The following is a 27,760-nucleotide window of genomic DNA, read 5'->3' on the forward strand; positions in this document are numbered from 1 at the left end:
AGACATTCTTACCACTGGAGACATCTGTTGGAAGGGCAATGCACTCTATTCAAGTTTTGTCAGCCCTACAAGGTAGAGCCAATTAAGAAACAAATGCCATGTAAGTCAGCACTATTTTTATTATAACAGCTGTAGTAACACAACCTTGCAAGTCTGAATATGCTTCCTCTCTCACTTTATCTTTGTGTGAACTGGGGGGGAGGGGGGATCTGTATGAGATGTTTCCTTGAATTAGTCTCCTGGAATAGTGTCATGCACCACTTATTTGATTGTTCTTTTTTAGTGGTCCTTCCTCTTAACCCTCAAAGCCATTTTCTATGTCATCTACAAGTTAGACCGATCACAAGAATTTGGGTTATCTACAGATTACATACCATAGAAAGCATATATCAGATCAGAGAGACCCAATTTTTCCTTCATTTTGACTTCTGTGTTACTTATGTCCCTTGCTCACAGAATAAGCAGACTGATGCTCTTTCTTGCAAGTCTGAAGTGCGTCGCCCACAATCAAATGATGACATTGCAAAGGCAAGTGCTACTTTGGAGCAATACCTTTCTTGTTATGTTAATCCTAAATAGATGTAATCGGCTGTAACAGTATCCTTGAGGAACAAGAGGAAGAGCTGCAACAAAAACAAGGGTCAGATAAAAGAAATTTGAACCCAAGGCAGATAACGCAGATTTGATCCTCCCTGGTTTTCTTGTAGAGGAGGAGGCAGGCTGAGACGTGCAAGATTCTGTTATTGTAACTCTATGATAAAAGTAATTAAGTAGTCCTTGATTTACAACTGTAATGGAGCCTTGCCCATCATTATTGTAAGCTGTGACAGTTGTAAAAAAATTGTTACAATCTCTTTTTGTGGTGATTTTTAAGCAAATACAACAATCCTAAAGTAGCCAGTGTGGTCATTAAGCGCAATCACATTTGCTCTCGGTGTGGTTTTGCTGAATCCTGGAAGTAAATGCTATAAAAGTCACACAGCCATAGGACACTGCAAACAAAATGTGGCCCAGTTGCTGAGCACCTGAAGTTCAGTCACATGACTGCAGGGGAGGGTCCTGACCACCAGAACTTCAGATCCATGGTTATAAGTAGTTTCTACATAGGTCCATCACAAAATGAAGAGTCAAGAAGCAACCTGTTGTAAATTAAGGACTACCTGTATTAGCATTCATAAAAGGTTTCCTAATCTGGTCTATTTCAGAGAGCTGCCATCAAAACAATCGGTCTGAACTTTTCCCTAATGTTTGCCTACAATTCAATTCGTTCTACTTGCATGGTGAAGAGTCAAATGATTACGCAACCTAAGACTACAAAACACTCTCTGCCTTGCACTAAGGACAAGAGTAAAATCTGTATCCCAGACGCGTGACAGAAAAAAAGATCGCCAAAGCAAATTAACGTTGCTTAAAGTGTAAATGTGTTTACTTGTAAGAACCCAGCTACTGAAAGGCAGATAAAAGTAGTGGCAAGGTAATGTTTTGGTTTGTCCTGCCTAAGGGGAAAAGTTGCCTCATCGTGGGCCTAATTTGTTGTAAATTGTCAATGTACTTCGCAATTGTAGACTACACACAGTAACGCACTGGCACTCAGGATGGAAAGTTTTCTCGTCCGTTGGAATAAACGTTACCACCGCCCACATTCTCTCTTCTGCCCCGCCCTTCCCACTAACGAATCTCCAACTTCAACTCCGCCCCATCCTCTCCCACACTTTGAAACCCAAGTGGGAAACAGAATCTTCCCACCTCGCTTAGAACCACACCGCTAAGTTCATTCTCCATTGGTTAGAGGGGCCGTCAATCCTATAAAACAGAAGGCAATATAAAAAAAAAAAAAGCCCGCGCAAGTTCGGAAGAGCCTGCCTGAAAATTGCGCGGGCCGTGCGTTAGTGAGACTGTGTGTCGGTAGCTGCAAATCAGTCGCCGTTTCCTCTCCAGGGAAGGAGCGGTAGGCTAGTTTGTAAGGCACGGAGGGTATTGGGTGGGATACGCTTGAACGACGAGGCGTCGCTGGTCGTCGTGGATGAGAAGTTTCCAACCCTTGGGTGGGACCTTCGTTGCAGTATTTCCAGTCCCTCGTGCAGGGCATGCCTCTTCGCTTAAAAGGGCCAATATAAAGACGCCTCAAAGGAGGATTTGCTTGAGGGAGCAAGAGGGTGGTTATAAAAAGTAGAAACAGTCCTCTTTATGAAATACTCAGTGGTGTAAAAAGTATCTTTTTTTTCGGCCGTGGGCGCTAATTTAAGCGGACTAACTTAAACTAATAATCGTAATAAATTGCCCATTAAGTAATTTGTCAGTTAAAAACAACGACCTTCGAGACTGAAAATGAACGACTGTTAGGAGTAGTCGAGGAGAAAATAGAAAGTAACGACTCAGCGTTGAGGCAGGGAGGAACTCATGTGGCGGGGAGGTTGAGGGCCAGGCCGGGAGTAAAGGAATAGCGGAGGAAGTACAGATGCAAAATAGCTATAGGTTAATCGGTGGATATAACCAGTTGTAATCATTTTATTACTTCCTACTGGAAGACACTAGAATGTCGTTTTTAAAAAAATCAAAAAATTAACCAAAATAATTAAACCAAGATAAAATCAAAAGCCATCTACATCAAAGAATCAAAATTATAATATCAAATGTGAACGCCCAATTTAAAGAGAATTTGGCTTGCTACTTTTCCTAGAGGCAATCATAGTTCTAAAGCAATTTCTCCAATCCTGCCTCGAGGTATTTTTGATTACAATCCTCATTTTTATCTAGTCCAATCAGAGGTGAAAAGAATTATATAGCACACCTGTATGTATATCACATACATGGTTATTTCACATAGGCTTCAAAAATAGGCCTTCAAGTACAGGCTACTTTCAAAAACACCTATGGATTTTTATAATCAGGCAGGCTCAGGATGAAAGAGGCAACTTTTAAATAAGTAATGACAATAAGAAAACACTATTGTTTCCATTATTTGCAAGCATATATTTCTGTTTACCAAAGCCAGATGGAATTTTTATATCTTTAACCTTGGCTATTTGGCAATTGTTAATCTGTAGAGAGATTGGTTTTCGCAAAATACTGTTACTTCTTTGCAAAATTCTTAACTTTTAGCAGATAAGTTCCATGGTGTCTGATGCAGAGTGTATTTATAGAATTTCTCCAATACAGTATTTTCATGATAACCTTTCAGCTATGTTTTAGATTATATTTGATTCAGAAATTGAAAAGTGATGAATATAGACATTTTTATATAGAGATGTTCAATCTCCATACATTGTAAGAAATGCACAAAATACAAGGTGTGTGCTAGAGCAGTAAACGGTATATTTATTAAATTTCCTCCAATCACTATATGTAATTTTAGCATTCAAGGGGATGGAGCTGACCTATGAAATCTGATCTCCAAGCAAGTTTGCTTTCTTATCTAGGAAAAGTGCTTGGGAAGAATGGTACTTATGCCATCCCTCATCTGAATTTTTTTTCCGATATAAAAACTCCTGCTTATTTAACCTGGCTTATTTATATGAATTGGGAATTAAAAAATGACAAGTGTGATCACATCTTGCTTGATATTAGAAAAATCTGTATAAATTGAATCTTCAGGTTTATCTTACACAGAATGAAATTAAATGTACTTTCAATAAGTAATAAACGTAATATCACTTGGTGTTCACTTGAAATTTCATTTTTGTCCACAGATATTAATCTGATCCGATTTATTGGACTGGATGATTGATCAGAGTTCTGTTTGTGCAACCCATGTATTAAAGTATTTATTTGAAAACAGTTTGATATTTCAAAGGGCTACAGAGAACAGTGTGAACTGATTTTGAAACATAAAAAATCTTGTAAGTTTTAATCATTCTAAAGTGTAATGTGTGCATATAAATTATTTTTCTCTAAGTACTCTGTACACTAGTATATAAGATTTAAAATACAGTTTGGAACAGGGCTTCACAAAGTGATCAGTATTAACCCCAGGCTGATAGGATTATCCAAGAGGTCAATAAATGGCTGGAGGTCAGTAGGTAGTCGATAAATGATGGAGAGTTGATTGGGTTTACTTAATCTTTTGAGATTTCTGAAGAGCTCCATATGAGTCCCTAGTCCTGAATGTGAAGTGGCTAGCGGACTAGTTTGTTGCCTAGGTTGGATAGCTACCAGTGAGAGCAGCTTTGTCTCTATTGCTAATATTCATAGCATTATTAAAGTAGATTTATTACATTTTCATTTAATAAACATTTAGGGTCAATGAAGAATCTAAAACTTAATGAAAGATCAATTAACTGAAGAGTTTGGGGACCTCTGATCAAACATTGATGTAATACTGTTTATCACTTTGCAGATTTCATCCCTTTTGCACTTAGGATCTGATGCAAGCGTGCAAGCAGCATCATTTGTAGTGTGATATCACCATGCATATATCACTTTGATATAAGCTTGGCTTTCTGCAGATATTCATTTTGAAAATATTACTTTCCCGTGGAGAATTTAAACATTGGTAAAAGTCTTAAATCTAATTCATGCATGAAATATATACAGGGTGGATTTAAACTCCATTTAAATCATATTTTTTAAAGAGCAACTATCATCTCTGTCCCATAGCGGTTTCTCCGACCCTCTGTTGACTCAGCAACAGTCCCAATATTGCAGAATATACAACCTCATCCTACATAACTAAGCTCGATTTCATGCTGAATAAACTAAATTATTAATGTATCTTAAATAGAAAACTATATTTAGCTACATTTTTACTCCAAAAGCATTTTATTAAATTCAATAAGAGAAAATCCAATTTAAATTTTAGATCTCCAATTTTTATTATTATTTTTTAAAGCAATTTTTATCCACCCTGAATATATAGCATACTCTGTTGACATTAAGTCTACCGTTGTATGTGTGAGTCCATTTTGTTTTCTGAGAAGTCCACTGAAAAATTTCCCCTTCCTTGCTTATCAAGCTAAAATAATAATTTTAAAATGAACCAAATTAGCAAAGGATAACTCAGCTCTGAAGCTGGCAGAATTTTGGGAATATCAGTTTTTGTTACTCATCTACTTAATTCACCACCACTAGTTTAGGTTTGTCTCTAAATTCTACTATACCTTTCTCTGTAATAAAGCAATATGTGATAGATGTTTTTCAGTATTCCTTAGTAGAAAAATATGGTTTTAAAATGCATTTTATTAAGATTGCAATCAGTCTGAGTTGTTTCTGAGTTGAAAAAGCAGGCTGTTTCAGAGTTGAAGAAATGCATTTTGGTGACTATTTCTTCAAAGTACGGTTTACAAGTATACACAGGTAGACCTCAATTTACAACCATCCATTTAGTGAAATTTCTAAGTTATAATGTCACTGACAAAAGTGACTTACACCTAGTCTTCGCACTTAGAACCATTACACATCCTGTGTTCAATGATCAAAATTAAAGCCAATTGGTGTGTGTTTATGATGGTTGCAGCATCTAAGGGTCATGTGATCACCATTTGAACCTTCCCACTGGTTTCCAACAAAGTCAATGGGAAAAGCTGAATTTGTTTAATGACCATGTGATTCACTTAATAATTACAGTAATTCATGTAAAAACCATGGTGAAAAAAGTCCTAAAATTGGGATTGATTCAAAAACTGTTTTTTAGCAACAGAAACTGGTCCCAATTGTGGCTGTAAGTCAAGGAATATTGTAGTCCAGTCTGTTAATGAATTTTCAATCCCAAATTATACAATAAATGCTGGATTAATTTGAATATGATGTTTGAAATCATACTACCGTTTCCCTGAAAATAAGACCTCCCCAGATAAGCCCAATCGGGCTTTTGAGCGCATGCCCTAAAATAACCCCGCCCCCAAAATAACCCCACCTCAAAAATATTGCAACAGAGCAGCAGCCATGAGGTGACCATGCTCACCGTCTTCTGCACTTCAAAAATAAGTCCTCCCCAAAAATAAAGCCAAGCACTTATTTCGGGGGTCAAAAGAAAATAAGACCCTGTCTTATTTTCAGGGAAACACGGTATATGATTTAGTTCTCCGTAATGAAGCATTTTAATTCAGGTATTTAAATCAAGTAGCAATGGGTTCTACTATAAAACAATAAGGATTCATTCTTATACAGAACTCTACACACTCGAATACTATTATAATATTTTTGTTGATTTGTTTTACCTAAAGCAAACATGTTAAATAAGAATTTGAATAGGATTCAGTCTCTAATAGTTAACATCAAGTATTTTAATTTCTACCCAGAGAGAGAGAGATCAACAAGAGTATTATAGCTTTTTGATAAGGTTGATATTTATAAAAATGTATGCTTTACTTTATATGAACATATGAAAATTTGAATATTCACAATGTTATTTGTTAAATTTATATCCTCATTCATCAGCTCAAGTAGTGTTCACATATTCCTTCTCCAATTTTCCTAACTAGAATAACACTATGAAGTAGGTTGGCTAAATCATCAAGTCAGCTTCTGGAGCTAAGAATTGACTTTTACTTGAGTTTACTCAGATGAACTCCTTAACCAGTATAACTCACCAAACAAAATAATGCAAAGCCCTTTCTCAGAGGGATTCAACATAATTTGCAAAATATGTCCACAAAATAATTTAGACCAGCCGATCCCATAATCCCTTCTTAAATTATCCATATGGTAGAGGTCTGTGTATCCAGCAAATTCAACTGGATTTGCCCTATTCCCATGATACATGTTATCTCTTCTCAAGATTCCATTAGGAAAGAAAGTTTTGATGAAGGAGGTTTTTAAGATTAAATTTCTCAAAGCACTTTTTATAATCTCAGAAGGAAAATCTAAATCTTGAACGTGATTTCAATTTTAATTTAATGTATAGTACGCATAATTTGAATAGTTTGATTTTGTTTGCCATTTTTATTCTGCAATCATTTCATATATATAGCAATTTGATTCTTTGAGGAATGTAGTAGTAAAATTAAAAATAAACCATACAGTGTATAGGTTGAAAACCTATGTCATCAAAATCACTATTTAATAAACCAGCTTGAGAATATTTTGCTATTTTCCATAGATATGGCTTTACTTTTCCTTGAAATTATTTACACATGTAAAATGTTTGATTTTCATGTAAGAACTCCTTTCTAAGGAATGTGTTCCATGTATATAATAACTATTGGTTCTCCTTAAGATGTTACAGAAATGAATGAAGAACACACAGATGTAACAAATGGATGTAATAAAGTTAGATCTCGTACTCAGAATGAAGCTGCCTTATTGGCTCTTATGGAGAAGACAGGGTATAATATGGTTCAAGAAAATGGACAACGAAAATTTGGTGGACCTCCACCAGGTATTTGATTATTGCTTGATTTGAAAATATTAATTTTGGAAAAATAAATAATTGAAAAATGATTAATGCGCACAAAAATAGACCCTGTAATTATTGCCTAGGTAGTATAGCTTTGATTAGGGTATGTGCGAAATGGGAGAATACCCAACCCCTAATAAACCGTTGTATTTCAAATATTCTGCTGAATCATTTCAGGTTAGCTATGGTTGCTAGAACCAAAATCCAGGTGGGACTGGACTACTCCCACATAGTTCCCAGTGTGGCATACTCCATCAAATCATCTTATTTTCCTGGCACTATTTCTTCTTCCCACCCCTCACCTGCCAGCTTAACCCAGCAGTGACCCGCTGGCTTTCCTCTCATTGCTTCTTAAGTGTTTTGCCCAAGTTCTCTTCCATTGTTCCCTTACCTTCCTAAGATGCTGATATCCTTGGCATTTTTTCTTCTGTCCCACCATCACTTCTGTTCAGAACAAAACAGACCCATTTATTCCACATATAGACCAGAACCCCCCAACCAGGCATGTTTAGTTCAGAATGGATTACTCCGTAACCACTATCTGCACAGAACATTTTTTCACAGTGTTTTGCACATCTGTGCCGAATAACCATGGAGTGCACATTGCATTTCTTTACAATATGACAATTCCTTGTTTAAGTTAAAATATGGGATCGCATCCTGCCCCATACATCCCTGCGACCAATTCGCTCTCACAGGGAGGGACTCCTCCGGGTGCCGTCCACGAAGCAGTGCCAGAGGGCGGCGCCCAGGAGCAGGGCCTTCTCTGTGATGGGCCCAGCCCTCTGGAATGACCTCCCCCCCGACATTAGGACTACTACTGATCTCCGCTCCTTCCGCAAGAAACTCAAGACCCACCTGTTCCAACTAGCCAGCCTGGTGTAACCATAGCTCTATTCTCTAATCCCCCTGGCAATTTTAAATTTTAGGGTATTTTAATGTTTTTAACTCCATTAATTATTGTAATTATTGTGTTATTTTAAAATTGTTGTTATGAGTTTTTATACCTCCTGTGTAACATATGATATGTATTTATTGTACGCCGCCCCGAGTACCTTAGAGGAGAGGGAGCGGCTTATAAGTGTAATAAATAAAAATAAATAAAATAAATTTTACTTAATTTTAGGTATTCTAGTTGAACCAAGTATGATAAGGTTATATTCCTCACTATTCATATTTAGGACTAAATTTAAATCAAAGCAGTAGATCTTCGTTTAAATAGAAATCACTGAAGTAAATTTTGACCAGATAATACAAGTCATATCTAATGGAGAACTGTTGGAGAATCAGTATTTGTAGAGTGCATGAGCATTTCAGTTTGTATAATCTGTTTGATATTACATGAAAATCTCCCAAATTGTTTTAAGGTAAGTGATAGTAAAATAATATGATAAATAATTGGTCAGGATCTTTTTCTTAGTATCAATTAATAAAAATATGTCGAATGTGTTTTTTAAGGTTGGGAAGGTCCGCCACCACCCCGAGGCTGTGAAGTTTTTGTGGGGAAAATCCCTCGTGATATATATGAGGATGAATTAGTTCCTATTTTTGAAAGAGCTGGGAAGATTTATGAATTTAGATTGATGATGGAATTTAGCGGTGAGAATCGTGGATATGCTTTTGTAATGTATACAACAAAAGAAGAAGCTCAGTTTGCCATTAAGACCCTTAATAATTATGAGATTCGTCCTGGAAAATTCATTGGTGTTTGTATAAGTTTGGATAACTGCAGACTATTCATTGGAGCCATTCCAAAGGAAAAGAAGAAAGAAGAAATCTTGGATGAAATGAGAAAAGTCACTGAAGGTGTTGTAGATGTTCTTGTGTATCCAAGTGCAACGGACAAGACAAAAAATCGTGGGTTTGCCTTTGTAGAATATGAATCCCACAGAGCTGCAGCTATGGCAAGGAGAAAATTAATTCCTGGTAAATATGTTCATTCTTCACATAGAAGGTTTAATCACATTCTTGTTGAGAACATGTATGTTTAAGTTATACTAAAAGCTACTCAGTATGCAAGAGTGCCAGAGTCCTTTGCTTCCCACATGTAGAAGGCATAGATTTTGAGAAAAATAAACATGGCTGGAGTGTATTATGCTGTCCCCTGGTTGTAGGCTTCTCTTTTGCAGTCCTTCCTTCCTAGAACCTTTATTGTTAAAATTAGAAATACCTCCCATTTTCTACTAAATGTAGATATTTGCATATTGCTGTTTTAAAAGTGAATAGTCTTGATTTGAGGGTAAGGTAGGCAAATTCACTTACGGTAAGCAGAGAGGACATCTCAGTATTTTTTGGAAAGATGATGGAAGTTATAGGCAACTTCTGTGCATGAACACACTATCACAATCTATGCTTATATTATATCCTAGAGCTGTGATGGCAAACCTATGACAAGCGTGCCACAGGTGGCACGCAGAGCCCTCTCTGCGGGCACACCAGCCATCGCCTCAGCCAGCTCCACCACGCATGTGCGCGCCTCCTGCTGTCTACCTGGTCTTTGGGTCTCTGTTACGCACGTGGGGGACGCATGCGTTGGGGGGTCGCATTGTAATTTGGGAGCTTGCGCATGTGCGGCATCCATCCCCCCCACCCATTTTTGGCTTCCAGGTTGGTGCAAGAGGCCTTCTAGCCCAAAACGGGGCACAGAGGTGCCGTGCAAAGTCCCCCTGTGCCCCGTTTTGCGCCTGGAAAGCCTCTTGGGAAGCACAGGAGGGTCGTGTGCACATGCACAAAGGTGCAGGATACGCGCATGCACAGTAGGGGCACATGCATGGGGTATGTGAGAGGTTCGCTTGTACATCGCATTATGGGTACAGGCACGGTTTTGGCACACAACAAAAAGATTCGCCACCACTCCTAGAGGGCTAACAGGGAAGCATGGTTTAGAATTTGGCAAATTAGACAAGATAGCTAGTGATATGCCTGGTATTCTCACTATTAATTCAGTCATGGACTATTCCTCTACTCTGAATTACGACAGTGAGATATGGACCTCAACCTTTGTTATTCATGGTATAAATTTAATTTCAGGTTTAATTGCACTGTACTTGGGTTACAGCAGAGATAACCAACTTTTTGCTATTAAAAGGTTGGATATTCAATGTTTTAGTAGATTTTTTAAACAGTTGTGCTCTGAGTATAGGGAAAAGAATAGTTTTAGAAATAAGATGGCAAAAATCAATTATGACAAAAAAATTATATCATAAAACTACTTACCTCAATCTCTGTTTGACTTGATATTTTACTAATTTTACTAATTAGTTTAGATTGCCTGAGTTTTGTAAGCAAATTTGCAGGTGTAGTTCATGCATGTTTTTGATGCGCTAAAACGGGTCCCCAAACCCCTGGTCCGTGGACTGGCACTGGTCTGGCATGCCAGAAACCAGTCTGCATAAACAAGCAAAAACCCATCTGTGGAATGCAGGCAGCACACAAAACCACCCCTTCTGTCTGGAAAAACATCCATAGAACTAGTTCCTGGGGACCAAAAGGTTGGGCCCTGGCTGCTGGGTTAAAAGGCCAACAGACAGGGTGTACTCTATCTTTACAGTGCCAGCTCTTAAGGTAAGAGAGAAAATACTGATGTGGCATATGACCAGTGGGCATAGGAAGAATACCCGCTCAAGACAAGGAACAGTGTAACAAAGCTCTGACTAATTTGCTGTTAAAAGCAACATACCTTATATAATTCCTTGTAGTACTATTATTGGACAACTGATACAGCAAGAAAAGGACAGCAGGGATAGTCTGACTTTGTTCAAGAGCCCTAACACATTAATGCTCTATATTACTGGGAATCTAAATGACCAGCAAGTCAGGAGAATTTGTCTTTTGTCATGTGCTGTGTTACATCTCAATCCCCTCTGATGCTAAGTAGTCCTATTCCAGCCACTTTCTGTTCACTAATCAGGCATGTTGTAAGGCAGGGGCTCTTAAAGCTGATATAGCAACCATTTTACTTAAGTACCAGCTTCAGGAAAGGAAGTGGCAGAATCACCAGATTTTCTCAGGGATTAGAATGTCCATATTTGCATTCTATATTAGAGTTTTGTCAATAAGGTTTAAATCTACAAGAACCACAGATCAGGAATGCAGATAAATAAAATAGCATCAGGAGAGCAAGTGGCAAACTCCCAACCTCCAAAGTTACCTCATCTCCCTTGTATTATTTCTAGCTTTTTTTCCACCTCCTTTCACTCACTTTTTCCTTCACCTCTTTTTCTTTAAAACGATTCCCCATTGCTTAGAGTACCCATAAATTAATGTCATAAAATTCATTACCATACGATTTCTGTTAGAAAACTTTCCTTTCTTTAAAAATTTCTTACACACACACACACACACACACACATATATATATGAAATATATGAAACGTTGCCAAGACAATCTCAAACGGGAAAAGACAATGCAACAAGACCAGCATACCTACACCCGTGAAAATATACATATACATCATACACACACACACACACACACACACACACACACACACACACTGTGTGTATAGTTTTATGTAATTGTAGTCTGTTGGGTATCTTTCTTCAAAACTTAAGGGGAACAAAATTACTTCTATTTAAATTTTAAAAAACTGATGACCTTTTTTATTTTGGTAGGAACTTTCCAATTATGGGGGCACACTATTCAAGTAGATTGGGCAGACCCAGAAAAAGAAGTAGATGAAGAAACAATGCAGAGAGTAAAAGTACTGTATGTTAGAAACTTGATGATGTCAACTACAGAAGAAACAATTAAGGCTGAGTTTAACAAATTCAAACCTGGAGCTATTGAACGGGTAAAGAAACTTCGAGATTACGCTTTTGTTCACTTTTTCAACCGAGATGATGCAGTTGCTTCTATGTCAATTATGAATGGAAAATGTATTGATGGTGCTAGCATTGAGGTAACACTAGCCAAGCCAGTAAACAAAGAAAGCACTTGGAGACAACATCTTAATGGCCAAATTAGCCCCAGTTCTGAAAATCTTTTAGTCTTTACAAACAAAGAAGATGGTCATCACAAATCACTAACAAAACCAGCAAATCTTCCAATACGCCTTAATGGGCAGAATAGTCCAAGTCCTCCTGAAATTGAAAGATGTACTTATCCATTTTTTCCAGGAACAAAACTTACTCCAATTAGCATGTACTCTTTAAAATCGAGTCATTTTAGTTCTGCTGTGATGCAGTTAGATTATTATTGCAATAAAAATAACTGGGCACCTCCAGAATATTATTTATATTCGACTACAAGTCAAGATGGAAAAATTTTGCTGGTATATAAGATTGTTATTCCAGCGGTTGCAAATGGATCCCAGAGTTACTTTATGCCAGACAAACTCTGCACAACAGTAGAAGATGCAAAAGAGCTAGCAGCACATTTTGCACTCATGCACTTGGGTAAGTTTTTAAAACTTTGGTTTTAATTTTAATCATCTTAGTTCTCAATTGTTGTTATTTGGCATAACATATCTAAAATGCCCATTCCACTTAGTAGGCAGCTTCTTCAGAAACATTGGCAGTATTTCAGGTTTTTCTCCCTTTAGGGATATATGTGTATATACAGTAAAAATACTGTCACCTCAGGATATACTAGTGAGTTTTTAATTTTTTTATTAAGAAGCAAACCACATCTTGCTTATTACTTTAAAAAAATCTTTGTAGCAAATGTAGAGAATTAATATTTTAAAAATTATTTTAGATATACTGTTTGCTTCTATCTATCGATGAATTATTTGCCTTTATACCATTTAACATTGAGATATTCCTTCAAGTGTTATTGAAAATGCAGTGGCAGTTAATTTGGATTTCTAATTTTTTTCTATTTAAAAATACTATCATTAAAATGGTTCAGTAGAAAAGGAAGCAATGTTTGGGAATTGATTTTCATACCTATTTAATTTCTTTTTCCTTATGGTTTTAAGAAAGTTAAATTTCATTTATGTTAATTACAGTATAAAGTTTGGATCTCCTTTTTTAATTACCTTTGAAATGAGTCTACAAGATAGTAACCTTTAAAAATCTAAAAATTTCTTAGTACTTAACAGATAATGGATGGAAACTGTAATTTTTGTGGTAATAGGTAAGAATCCCTGCAGGTTTTATTCCGCTGGTCGTAGCTGACTAGGGAGTGGTACTCATCTCCATTTCTTTAATGTATTGATCCAGCGCTGTCTGAAGATATTTCCTCAGTCATGTGGCCAGCATGACATGCTGCAGCGCAAAGTGTATGGCGAAAACGTTGCTATCTCCCCATTGAAGTGGTATCTATTTATCTACTTGCATTTACATGCTTTCAAAACTACTAAACTGACAGGAGCTGTGGCAAGTGAGATGGGACCTCACTTCATCACGCCCTCACACAGTAGTATGAATGTAGATCTTCTCTGGCATCTTTTAAGCCACTGAGTCAGTGCACCTCTCAATTTTTGTAGTAGTCAATAATATTTTTATTTGAAAAGACACTTCCTTGATTTCTCAAACTGGATTTTCACATCACACTAAGCCTTAAAAACTTAAATTCAATGGTGAAAAATACATTTAGGCAAGAAAAACAAAATCCACAGATACAGTATATGTGGTACCTTGCTCCATAGGGGTGACTGTGAGAGGGGTCTTGGGGTCCTAGTGGACAATTACTTACATACAATCCAGCAGTGTGCTGCAGCTGTCAAAAAGCCAACTCAGTTGTAGGCTGCAAAAACAGGGATAGAATAAAGATCATGTGAAGTGTTAATATCACTTTATAATACCTTGGTAAGGCCACACTTGGAATACTGCATTCAATTTTGGTCACAACAATATAAAAAAGATGTGGAGACTCTAGAAAGAGTGCAGAGAAGAGCAACAAAGATGATTAGGATTAGGACTTGAGGATAAAACATATATAGAACTGTTGCTGGAACTGGATATTTCTAGTTTTAAGAAGAGAAGGACTAGGGGTGTCATGATAGCAGTGTTCCGATATCTCAGGGATTGCCACAAAGAAGAGGAAGTCACACTATTCTCCAAAGCACCTGAGGGTAGAACAAGAAGCAATGGGTAGAAACTAATCAGAGAGAAGCAATTTAGAACTAAGGAGAAATTTCCTGACAGAACAATTAATCAGTGGAACAATTTGCCTCCAGAAGTTGTAAATGCTCCAACACTGGAAGTTTTTAAGAAGGGATTAGATAATCATTTGTCTGAAGTGGTGTAGGGTTTCCTGCCTAAGTAGATGGTTGGACTAGAAGATCTCCAAGGTCCCTTCCAACTCTTGTTATTCTATTCTAAAACATTTGAATTTACTGCAGTATGTGATTCATTACAAATTGAAGGTTTTGTTTTTCATGTACTGTACTATCATCTGTTAGCTTAGTGTGATAATGTGAATATAATTTATGTGAAACAAAAAAAGTGTGACCTATTCATCATTTCCATTTTGCTCATTCTGCTCATAAAATGTCAACTGAAAGCAAGTGGTTAAATATAACAGTTCTCCGTAGAGGATGGGGAAGCCTCCAGGAGTGGGGCATTCTCACAGCCAATCTGCCCTTAGACTGCGTTAATTTTGAAGCCACGCCTCTCTGCTTCTTTTGCATGACTCCATTTTCAACTCAGTTTAGCCCTGAAAGACACCACCTTTAGTTGGCTCCGGAATTGGATTTGAGAATTTCTTTCCTGGCCTCTGTCTCTTTAAGTGGAGGGAGTCTCCACTTTGATCTGTGGGGTCGAAGGCACCAGTAGGTGCTTGAATTCATGTACAGCCTGATTGGAGTTGCTGGACTCAGTACCCAGGTTTTGAGGCCACCAGGATGCCAAGGTTCACTCCATGGTGAGGCTTGAGTTCCCGTGTGATGGGGGACAGCCTCAAGAGGCGAGCAGAGAGCCGCTGAACAGCTGAGAGGCTGTTTTAGCATTGGGAGGATCGCGGAGAGCCGTTGGAATGCAACAAATCGCCGGATAGCTGGAGCTGCAGCCGTGCAGCAGTGAGAGGCTTCGGAGGCTTCAGGAAGCCTCAAGAGGACATTGGTGGCCGTCTTGGGGGCAGGACTGCTCCCAGGGAGAGGCAACAGTCGCAGAGGCAGCCGGGCACCATTTTGTGCACCGCTTGAGTACTCCGTGGTGAGGGGGCAGTGCAGACAAAATGGTGTATGCTGCGAAGGAGGCTCCTTCCACTTTGGGTGGCAGAACCAGGCCTACGGCCTCTGCTAGGGTTAAGAAGGCAACCTTGAAGAGCTCCTCCAGGAGGAGTAACAGCAAGCCCTCAGGGAAGGCAGGGGAGAGGGCTAGGTAGTTCTGGATGGCCATTAGTCCCCCTCCACCGAAATCTAGATCCCCACCTGAGATTTCCCATGTGGCTGGTACCTCTTGGAGGTCCCCTGGGCACATTGCGGGGGAGGAGGATGAACCTTTTCCCCACCTCTCCCTTGGGGATCCAGGGCAAGGGAATGAAGATCCCTTTGCTCGTGGGGTTCAGGCCAGGCCTAGGCTGGCCCCACAGGCCCCTGTTCCAGAGGCTTCTTCAGCCAGTGCTTTTCCACCTAGGCCTGAGCTACCAGAGTGTTACAGGCAGCTCATTACACAGGCTGTTTCCCGGGGCATAGCTACGTGGCTGCACAGAAGCCACAAGCCTCTGCTGCTCAATCTCAGCGTGAGATCCCACGAAGTGGTATAGACCAACCCCGTTCTCAAGGCACCGGTCAGGATAGGCCGGAATACCCCTCCTTGTCCAGTGAATGTTCAGTGAGGGGGCCCAGATTGATTTGGAATTGTGTGACGATGAGGAGGATGAGGACCCAGATCCACCTGCAGGCCTCTTTTCCCCCTCAGGTGTTCAGATCCCTCTTGCGTAAGGCTAGGGCCATTGCTGATTTGGAGGAGGGAACTCCTGCCCCCCAAGAAGGGAAAAGGGGGGACCTTTCTCTAAGCCTCAGGCCCCTAGGGAGGAGATTCCTGCTCCTCAACTTTTTCTGGACATGCTAAAAATCCAATGGGAAAAGCCAGGGGCATTTCCTACTCCTGGGGCAAATGAGAGGAAGTTTTATAATTTAGAACCAGGGTTTTCCCAGGCATTACAAATGCCTACTGTTGACCTGCCGGTGGCTGCTCTGGCATTTTCCTCTTCCCAGGGGATATCGCCGATAACCTCAAAGCAGAGGATAAAAAGGCAGAACTCACTTTGAGGAAAACCTTTCAGCAGGACAGGCAGTCTGATAGGACCTTTAATAGAGATAGGTCCCACTATCAACCCCAGAATAAGAGGCCCTTTCGAAAGGACGGCAGCCGTTCCTTCCGCAGAGGGAAGTAATTTAGAATCACTTCCCCAGATCGGTGGCCCCCTCACCCTATTCACAGACCGGTTGCATTCCATCACCACTGACCGGTGGGTTCTAGATACTATTCAATTCGGCCTCCATCTGGAATTCCTCTCCTCCCTCCCGAACAGGTTTAGGGTTTTCTTTACTTCAAGAAATCCCATTAAACAAAATCTCATGAGGGTGGCCATTCAACACCTGCTCAAGATTCAGGCTGTAGAGCTGGTCCCTACGGACCAGGAGGGCCAGGGGTTTTATTCTAACTTGTTAGTGGTTCCCAAAAGTTTGGGGGTGGAGGGCGATTTTAGATCTCAAACTAGTAAATCACCACATTGTCTACAGGAGGTTTAAGATGGAATTGTTACACTCTATCTTGGCTGGGATTAGACCTGGGGACTCTATGGCTTCAGTAGACCTAACTCAGGCCTACCTCCATGTCCTGATATTCCTGGAGCATAGGAGGTTTCTGAGGTTTTCCTATGCGGGCATCCACTACAATAGAGGATGCCTAACCCTAACCCTCGCCTCAGCCCCTCGGACCTTTATCAAGGTCCTGGCCACATTGGCCGCCCAGCTTCATTCAGTTCTGGTTAGACTTTAGTGCTATTTAGACGACATCTTAGTTCAAGCGTCATCCCTTCAGCAGGCTCAGTCTCTGGCCTTGACCATTCAGACCTTACAGGAACACAGGTTCTCAGTTAACTTTGCCAAGAGCAACCTGATTCCATCCACTAGACTGCAACATCTTGGGGCGATTATAGATGCCACTCAGGGTGAGGTTTACCTTTCCCCAGAGCATAAGGAAAGCATTACCCAGTTAGTTAGACAGGTTCGTAGGGAGCTGTCTGTTCCTGTCGTCCTTCTTTCCAAGCTGCTGGGAAAAATGATTTCCTGCATTGCCATAATGCCGTGGGCCCGCCTCCATGCCAGGACGCTGCAACGGCTGCTCCTGCCACACAAATGCAAGGGCACCAGCAATGCATCCTTCAAGGTCAAGGTTCCGGCCCAGGTTCGCTTGTCCCTGTGGTGGTGGCTCTCCCCAGCCCTTCGGAAGGGATCGGTCTTCAAGGATCCGGCGCATCTCACATTAACAGCAGATGCGAGCCTCTTCGGCTGGGGAGTGGTGCTGAGCTCGCAGTTGGCACAAGGTCAGTGGTCCCCGGCAGACGTAAGACACAATATAAACTGGTTGGAGCTGCGAGCTGTCCACCTAGTGCTCAAATACTTTGCTTCCCAAGGGGCTGGCCGGCATGTGTTGATTCTGACGGACAATGTTGCAGCCAAGTCCCACATCAACAAGCAAGGGGCACCCACTCGATGGTACCATGGCAGGAGGCGTTTAGTCTGGGGACTTGGGTGGAACATCATCTCCTGTCGCCGATGGTGGAACACATCTCCGGAGTGGACAATGATCAAGCAGACTGGTTCAGCAGGGCCACCGTTGACCACAAAGAGTGGGAGCTTCAGGCCCAGCTCTTCCATTGGATCTGTCAGAGGTTCGGCCAGCTGCAGATGGATCTCTTTGTGTCACCGAACAATGCCCAGCTTCCGAGATTCATCTCCTGGCTCGAGGGGCAGAGAACGTAGATGTACTACGCTGCCAATGGCCGGAGTGTCTCCTGTACGCTTCCCCCCCCATTCCCCTCATTCCCAGGGTTCTGAGATGTGTGGTCACAGAGGGGGCGGAGGTGATTATAGTGGCACCCTTTTGGCCTCATAGGCCTTGGTTTGCGGACCCTATTGGAGGATTCTGGAGGAGGAGGAGGTTGTCCTGCACCAGGGGGTCCTGTTCTACCCGGAACCACAGTGGCTCCAATTGACTGCCTGGCGCTTGAGCGGGAACATCTAAGGGCGGCCAACTTTTCTTTTTTTTAAAAAAAGGTTTTTTTTAATTTTCAAAACAAACACAACACATCCTTCTTTACATACTATAGAAAGTGTATCAGTTGGTTATAAAAAGGCTTACGTGCATCTCTTCCACAGTCAACAAACATAATTCATATTTACTCAAGCATTTTAACTCAGATATTTATACATGTTGCCATCATCATACCTCCATTTTCATTTGACTATAATTGTTTAAACGTCCTTCATCATAGAATATACCAAGATTTAATACATAACCACATACTGGCATTTCATTTACTATTTCTAAAATCCTCCAATAACACTGAATCCTTATGTCCTATTCTAGCTAAACATCCATAATATTTAATAACGAAGTTTTCTAATCCTCCTTTCCAAATCACTGTTTACAATTTACATCCGATTTCCTTATGTTGTACCCATACATATGTATGTTATTATTATCCCTCCTTTATTTGACTATATGATTTATCATATCATTCCCCCCCCCAATAATCAAGACTTAACTGAATCTAAATTAATTCTTTTTTTATTAACCTTTATATATAATCCAAAAGGGTTTCTAATCTTCCTTTCATGGGTACCATTCAATATTCATATCCAATTATTACTTATCATAACACTGCACATTGTATACATTATTATCATTATCAATTATTTATTTAACTATATCTATTGTCACTAAATTTTACTAAGTTTAACTAGTTTTAAATTATATTAAATTATAGAGTATAATTTAACTCTTCCATCTATCAACCTGTATCTTTCCAGTAGCAAAACAGTCTCATATCTTCTGCCATTTGTGGTGTCAGTCCTCTAATCATCTCCTTAATCAACTTTGTATGGATTCCTCTTAGCAACTCTTTGCTTATAAAATGTCTCATGTAATTTCGATGCCCTTCTGTTTCCTTAATCAGCTTATCTTTGATTGTTGGTAGTGTTATCAATGATATTGGTAATAAAATGTCTCTCTTTAAATCCATAAATTCTTTTGATTTCTCTTCTTCTGTATCTTGCCATCTGGGGTAGATTTCCCCTCCATTTAATTCCTCTTTCAGTATTCCACTCTCTCCATTTTCAGAGACAAACCAATCACCATAAATATCAGCAATTTTAATTTCTTTATATTCATTTTCCTCTTGAATTTTTAGGATTTCAACCACCACTTTTTTCATTTGATAAACATCTTCAACTTCTTCATCATATTTTGCTGTTAGATGCACTAAGTCTTCCAATGTCTTCTCTAACCTCTCACATGCATCTGATAATTTATGTATTTCTGAGAATATCTTTTGCAGACTTAAAACTTCTTTCTGCTGTTGAAATTGTGCCATTATCTCCAGCTAACAAACACTGCTGCTCTAGCTTAGAAGGTTTTAACAGGACTAAGCATAGATTCATAATAACATTTCATTTTCACCTTTCTCTGGTTAAAAATATACTTCAAAGGAACATCTGTGTGCTTTTCTTATCACTCTCTATAAACAAGCAGTGAGACCTTGAAGTGCCAAGCCAGGATAATCAGTGGAAAAAAAAACCTGTTTCGTTTCCAATACACAAACCTCCAGCCTCCGAGTAGCAGTGTTATTGTTGCAATGTTGCAATTTTCTTTGTTTCTTTTTGTATCTTTTTTGTACTTCAAGTTAAAAAAAAGTCTGATTCTTAAATGAGGTAGAAGAACACCCACAGTAATGAAAGGAGAATTTTAGTCCATAGATTACAAAGAATAGTAAAAGAAAAAAAATAAAAGAAGAAAACTTAATCCATTCGTTTTAAAAGGCTTGCATAAATTCCATCCGTGAAGATAAGTGTTTATAAAGTAAGGGCGGCCAACTTTTCTGAAAAGGTGATAGGAACTATTGTAGCCTCGTGCAGACAGTTGACCACACGCATATATAACTGTCAAAATTAACAGTCTAAGGGCAGATTGGCTATGAGAATATCCCACTCCTGGAGGCTTCCCCATCCTACGAGAATACAGTTCAGGTAAGTCCAACTATCATTTTACAATTATAAATATATTTAGTTGCAGTTATATCACATTAAGCTATAAATCATAATTAAATTTATAATGGCATGTTCTCAAATTCAGCCATGCATGGAGTTCTGAAACATTGTGGGGTCTCAGCACACTAAAATACCGTATTTTTCGGAGTATAAGGCGTACCGGAGTATAAGACACACCAAAATTTTGAAGAGGTAATTTTTTTTTTACGCTTTTGCCCTCCCCGGCTCCCAGGAGCACTCTGCAGGCCTCCCAAACCATCTGCACACCCCGTTTTTTGTTTAAAATGAGGCATGCAGAGAGTTTGGGAGGCCTGCAAAGTGCTCCTGGAGAGGGCAAAAATGCGACACGTGGGGCTTGATCAAAGAGTAAGGCTTTTAACTATCTCAAATCCACTTTTCTCTACCCCTCCCATGGCAAGGCAGGACTAAACAGCTCTCTCCGTGCTTTATTGTTTTTCCCCTTCCCTCGGACTGGTGATGGTGAACCGCTTGGCCCAAGGAGCGGCAGTCGGCTCGCTTCTTCTCTTCAGCTAGGAGGGAAAGACATGTGGGGGCTGCTTAATGGCTGCTGCTGTGCTTGGCTAGGAATGGCACTTGGATGAGGATGGGTGGGGATCCCTTCCATTTGAATTAATGATTCCTCGTGACAGCATCTCAGCGGCAAAAGGGAAGGATAAAGGAAATGAGGCTGCCTTGTCACACACACACACACACACACACACACTCCAAATCCGCCTGAATCTGTCAGCAAAGAGATGGTAGCTGGGCTCAATAGCAGCAGTAGCAATAAGCACTGCATGACAGATCTGGAGAGATTGGGGGGCAGGAGGTGGAGCAAGGGAAGAGAACCGATCTCTGCACAAAGACTTTTCTCAGGATCCTAGATCTCCACTTTTTCTCTGGAAAAAGCTATTGGCATCGTTGGGATTTTGGCTAGTGAAAGAAGCGCGGGATAGAAAAGAAACTTTGGAATGTGTGTGTGTGTGTAGGAAGGGAAGCCTCCACACTTCAAGCTGCTGCCACCATCGCCACCCCGAGCCCTCCGGGGAGCCGAGCCACGTGGGAGCCCCGAAAGCGAAACGTCTCTCCTTTCCAGCCATCACGATTTCTGCAGCACCCGCTTTATCTGCCCCTTTTCCAGATGACACAGGTGGCTACATTTGGAGTATAAGACATACCCAGATTTTCACCCTCTTTTTTGGAGTAAAAAGGTGTGTCTTATACTCTGAAAAATATGGTAATTTGTGTTTTGAAATCATGCAAAGGCAGGCTATTTTCAACTTTTCTGGTCAAGCACATCTGGTAAATGGCAGATTTAGATACAGCTGGAAAGCGAATAACTTTTACATCAATGAAATTTAATGAAGGAAAAATTAAATATGGCAATTGGAAAAAGTCCATGGAGTTGTATATTGTTAACTTACGGTTAATTTAAATGTGGCTTTTTAAATAAGCTATCTTTAGCGTTAATACTCTTTCAATATTTATTTATTCATACCATTCTGAAAAACAAGTTACATTTGTTGCTTTTTTGCTTCTCTTAAAATGTATTTTAATCATTTGCAACAATTATAAATTAGTCTCACATATTAATATGCTATTTCCCATTGATCTTTTATATTCACAAAAATTATGCATCAGACATGCTACTCCAGTAATATGAGAAACTGAAATATGATAAGCTTATAGTAAACATAAACTATGCTTTTCTCAGGACATTGCATAGATTTTTATGGTAACTTCTTATTTGGCAGTTGTATCCTGATTCCAAAACTACCTTTGGAAAAAAGGATCTGTCTGGATCCTGACTGGAAAAAAGGAATAACTCATAAACATTCCTCATGATGCTTACTAATAATTGTACAATAATTATCTCTGAAAAAACTGACTTTGAAATATTGACTGCTTAATTGTAAAAAAACATTTACATTATTTTGAATAAAATCTCTATACTTTACATAAAAAACTATCATGATTTACATTATGAGAAATTGATATTAGGTGAAAAAATATTTGGTCATGTTTAAAAAATGTTATTCTGATTTTTAAAATTAACAGTAGAATATTAAAATGTTCAGTACTCTTGATTATTTTGTATTGAGCAAAATGAAAATATATCTGCAACATTTTACTTCAAGTCTTACTCTAAACCCACATATCTGCACATACGTTACTCTACAGTGTCAGCATAATACAATAAGCCTAATGGATATTGGGTTTGTAACTTCTTCCATAGCAAGATGATTAAAATATAATGTATGTGTCTGCAACATTAATGCCCTCTTAACAGTTTTAACTAAAGGATTATATATACATAAAAAGACATGAATTTGTAGTATGGAGTACTGCAGTTAAATCAATCCCAGAATTTCAAACACTTCAATGAAGATTAACATCACTCTTGAAGAGTGTTACATTCTGTCTCCACCACTTGCAGAAAGGGTACATAACCTCTCCAGTCAGGACCTGCGTAGGAAAATTTGGACAAAGTAAACAGGTAAGTAACTTAAGTGAAGCAAACCTGAATAAAATTGGTACTTGGTTTAAGTCTAGTAATTTTTTTGATACTGTATTTGGCATTGATAGAATAGAATAAACCAATTATGGTTAACCTTTTCTGGACCGAGTGCCCAAAGCATGTGCCTGAACCCCCAAAATGCAATGAGCACAGCCCCCTGCACATGCCGGGCCCCCGTGCATGTGGCCCCTCCCCATCCATGCGCACATGGCCTCCACATACATGTCCCATGCATGCATGGCAGAGATCCAAAGACCAGCTGGGCGGGGGAACTAAACGGGGGCAATGACTCGCGTACCCACAAAGTGGGTGCTGTGTGTCACCTCTGGCATGTATGCCATAGGTTCTCCATCATGGGTATAAACTATTCTTAGATAATATAGTTTATATTGTAAGCATTGCATATTCAAAATTATAATGTTCAAATTTTTGAAGTCAACTGTAGATAAGAAAATAAGGATGAATGCTAAATTATTGACAAAATAATGTGAATATGTTTATAGAAATATGCTATAAGAATTTTTTTAAAATAAACTTTTATATGCTTTTATAAATATTAAATGTTACATAATATTGTGCTGTGGTTTATTAGATGTGAAATTTATGTTCAAGTGGGATTTTTTTTGGAAAATACAAGGTTCAAGAAATCAAATTAGAAATTAAAACATTTAATAACTATTTTAACCTATCTAATGTAATTATATATAATCAACTTTGTAACCTTAAAAGTAGCAAAAAAGCAGAAAGAATATCTTAACGATGCTGAAGTTTATAAAATAGATGTTTCTCTTGATTAGATATTTACACAGCACTGTCCTTTCATTTTAATAACTGCAAAATTATTGCAATATAACATTTAAAGGAAGCCATGTACGTTGTATATTAGAATGTAACTATGTCAAATCAGTTTAAGTGTATTGTATTGCCTGATGATGGAATGAAATAGGCTCACTCTATTATTTTAATAGTGTTTTGTTTAGGCATTATATCAAAATTATGATTTCAACCTCACTGTTATATGTACTATATCATTTGTTAGGGGGGGAAAGCAACTTTCTATTGACCACCACAATTGGGCATAAAATTTCCATTGCTAAGCAAGGCATTTATTAAGTGAATTCAAATAGGCATTAAACAAATGGTTGTAAGTGGGAAGTGTATATTATGCATATCAATGCCCATGTATTGAAAAAGATTTTAATAATTATATTTAAATGCCCTGCTTTACATCTAAAAGATGTCACTGCTGTCGGTAAATATTGGCTATGTAACATGACTAAAAATGCTGCCACTTTATTTTTTCTGAACAGTTTATTGCTAACAAATATGAAATCTTAAAGGCAAAGATTAAAACCATCTTACATTTTGAAAGATTATTTTAATTTTATTGTGGCAGGAAAATAATTTCCATTTGCTTGTGCAAAATAAAAGAAGTAAATCATAGTTTAAGTGAAAATGTTTACATTTACCATGCCATACATTTATCAATCATGTAGTTTTGATTATATCAACTAGAAGTAAATCCTATTGTGTGAGATTTATATCCAGGAAATGAATGTATGCCTCCAGTCCAAACACATTACACATGGCCTAATTAAATATATAGATATAAATGTATCAACAACAGGGGCGCAATGGTTCTGTGTTTAAAGGCTGAGTTTGACAGCCTGAGTTTGATACCTGAGCGCTGCGCGATGGAGTGAACTCCCGTTACTTGCCTCAGCTCCTGCCCACCTAGCAGTTCAAAAAATGCATATGTAAATAGATAAATAGGTACGACTTCAGTGGGAAGATAATAGTATTCTGTGAGCCTTGGTGTATAGTCATGCTGGCCACGTGACCATGGAAATGTCTTCAGACAATGCTGGCTTCTTCGGTTAAGAAACAAAGATGAGCACCACTCCCTAGAGTCAGACACTACTGGACACTATCTTTACCTTCATATCAATATTAATGGCTTGGGTTTTTCTAAGAAAAAGGTGTTGAATCCTACTCCATGCAAATTGTAAGATTTTAAATGATAAGTCCATTTGTATATAATCATTAAATATCTATAGCTACTTGGAACATAACATTTTTCTTACATGTCATAAGATTTTGCAGTCAGTTTCTTTCTTGCCTTGGCTTTCAGTGCTTTTTTTCCTATTAAAATGGGAAAGTTAGTGTTTAACAGTGAAATATTTATTGAGTTATGTAAGAATAGTGTACACTCTGGGATGTATTGGACAAGTTGTAGGAATTAATCAGGTTATAGGATGGTTCTTTAGATTCTACATATTTTTTTCTCATTGAAACATTCAGAGTTATCTAGATCTCAGCCAGTAGCTTGATTATGTGAAGAATCACAAAGGTTCTATATTTAATTCACTATATTAACATATATTAAAATAGTCATATTCATTCTTTTGAGAGGGACATGCAAAATGTATGCACCTAATCTCAATGAAACATATACACCTGCAGAAGTGTTTAGTTTCTTCTGTTGAGGACTGGATGCAATGCAATTAACCCATTGAGATTTTGTACTTAATCCTGTAGTTTCTAGTAACAGGAAATGGCTTTTGCATAGGAGGAAATGCTGTTTTTGTTCCCAGTCGCTGAATAGAAAAGGTAGCTCGTGTATGCATAGTGCATTTGCAGAAGTCACTTGTAGCTATTGGAATTGTTGGATAGACCTTTGAAATGACCTGCTTTCCTTTTATAGAAAATATTGTTTCACCTTTCAACTTGCAAAAAGTGCTTCATGTGAAATTTCATCAAAACAAGGCACTACAACAAGGCATAACTCTAATATAAAATATTTTGAAAGCCTGAGATCAAAATTGTATTTATGTAGTAGTAGCCCACAGTATAATCCCTATGTTTTTGAGTGATAAGATTTAGAATAAGAAGTATATGGAGGGAATTATGCTGACATTATGATTTCTCCAGTTTTATTTTGAAATTGATATTCATGCTGCATAAATTTCTTTTGCAGAATACAATTTTTGTCGAAATCCAGTAAATAACATTTCTCCTGTTAGTGCTACGCTTTCTTCTGGAACAACCAGCGTATTACCATATACATCAAGACCATATTCTTATCCAAGCTATCCCTTATCATCATCAATTCCACTTGCCAATAGCAACCATGTTGGACAGCGTTTGTACATCTCCAGTCAGGCCTCATTCTTTTGATGAAAAAAAAGCTGGATGAAAAAAAGTACACTTTTTAAAAAAAACCTATAATGTAGTTTTAGTTTCAATTGGTTTTATACAATTGCTTTTGCTTGGTTATTTCATATTACTTATAAATTATAGATAAGAAAACCCATTTAAATGTTTTTTAAAATATTTTTTCTCATTAAATAGAAGCTTTAAAATATTTTAAATGCTTGCAATTGTTGTAATCTTGTTACCAGGAATCCATTCTTTGGAGATGAAAAGCAGTATTTGGTAAAAAGCAAAGTATTATGTAAGAAGGAAATGATGCACAGTATTTTTTTTTAAACCAGAAACCTTAACTCCAAACATATAAACATTTGGGGTCCTTTAAAATTACTGAATATTTTAGTTGCATGATATTTGTTTTATTAATCTACTGTTTACATTGTTAAATTTTATTTGTTAAAAATACTGTTCTATTTGCACGTTGTAATGTTTTTAAAGTTCATATCATGTGTTTAATTCCCTACTTAAATACAGTCACTTTGACATTAAAATCTTGCTGTATTAAAATAGTTTGGATTCCTTTTTAATATTTAAACTAAATATTGATAAATTTCAAAGTTCTTTTTTTTTCTCCTGTAGCAATTAAGCATGAGTAAACAATAGGCAAAGACAGAAAATAGTATGAAATTATCTCGTTTGCGAACGTAAAGCTGCTTGAACCCTCACCACAGGATTAGGATTTTAGAAGTTTTTGTAGAGACAAAGTTGTGTGTCTGTATTAGTTGATTTGCTAGTTGGTCAAAAGAGTGGTTCTGCCTCTGACCTTTGAATAGCAATGCTCTTCTTTCTAACAAAGATAGAACTGTAATAAAATTGTAGAATTATAATAAAATTCATTTTGCAAGCCACAGTATATAATGCTTCGTTTATACTGCAGAGGAAGTTGAATCCCTGTTCCATTAGACCTAATTAATACAGGAATCAGGCAAAAGAGATGAACAATATTCTTTCATAAGAGAACTCACCAAATCGATTTGAATTTGTTAAAATTATAACAAATATTATAAAATTGTAATAACAATTGGGAGTATTGTAAACATTTTTATCCATTATATCATGATTTTTCTCCCTTCCCATACAGTAAGTTTGAAAGGCATAATTCTGTCTTATTTACCAAAGAAACATTTAAGCTATAACAATACCCAAAATGTTTAGATTCCATTTATATGGTATTTAAATGCACCATCCAGATACGAATTTAGATACAGATTATTTTAAATGGTCTGAAAATCTCTTCAAAGTATATATTTATTTGGTGGTTTCCAGTATTTACTTCTGGTTTCTGGCAAAAACAACCATTGGGGGGAAATTTAAGTTTGCTTAATGACTGTGGTATTCAATTGACTGCAATAAAAAGTTATAGAATCTGCTGCAATTATGTTGTGACCCACTTAATAATCACCACAACTTACAACCATAATTCCTAACAATTAGAATCATACATTGAGGGCTAATTTTTGCTTCAGTACAAGTTCTTCACTATCCTTCATATCATCCTTCCAATGACCAACTATCTGGTGTACCTATGCGCCT

General features: G+C 38.1%; 1 protein-coding gene across 1 annotated transcript; it reads left to right on the forward strand.

Annotated features, from left to right (window-relative positions):
• Positions 1 to 1,755: 1,755 nt before the first annotated feature.
• Positions 1,756 to 26,737, forward strand: RBM46 (RNA binding motif protein 46). Its single transcript, XM_081959157.1, has 6 exons — positions 1,756 to 1,948; positions 3,690 to 3,839; positions 7,154 to 7,315; positions 8,792 to 9,259; positions 11,948 to 12,730; positions 25,995 to 26,737. Exons 3-6 carry the CDS (start codon positions 7,165 to 7,167, stop codon positions 26,192 to 26,194), a joined length of 1,602 nt encoding a protein of 533 aa, XP_081815283.1. The 5' UTR covers positions 1,756 to 1,948; positions 3,690 to 3,839; positions 7,154 to 7,164; the 3' UTR covers positions 26,195 to 26,737.
• Positions 26,738 to 27,760: the final 1,023 nt, after the last annotated feature.

The sequence above is a fragment of the Natrix helvetica genome (assembly GCF_964273705.1).
Source record: "Natrix helvetica genome assembly, chromosome: 7".
Lineage (NCBI taxonomy): Eukaryota > Metazoa > Chordata > Lepidosauria > Squamata > Natricidae > Natrix > Natrix helvetica.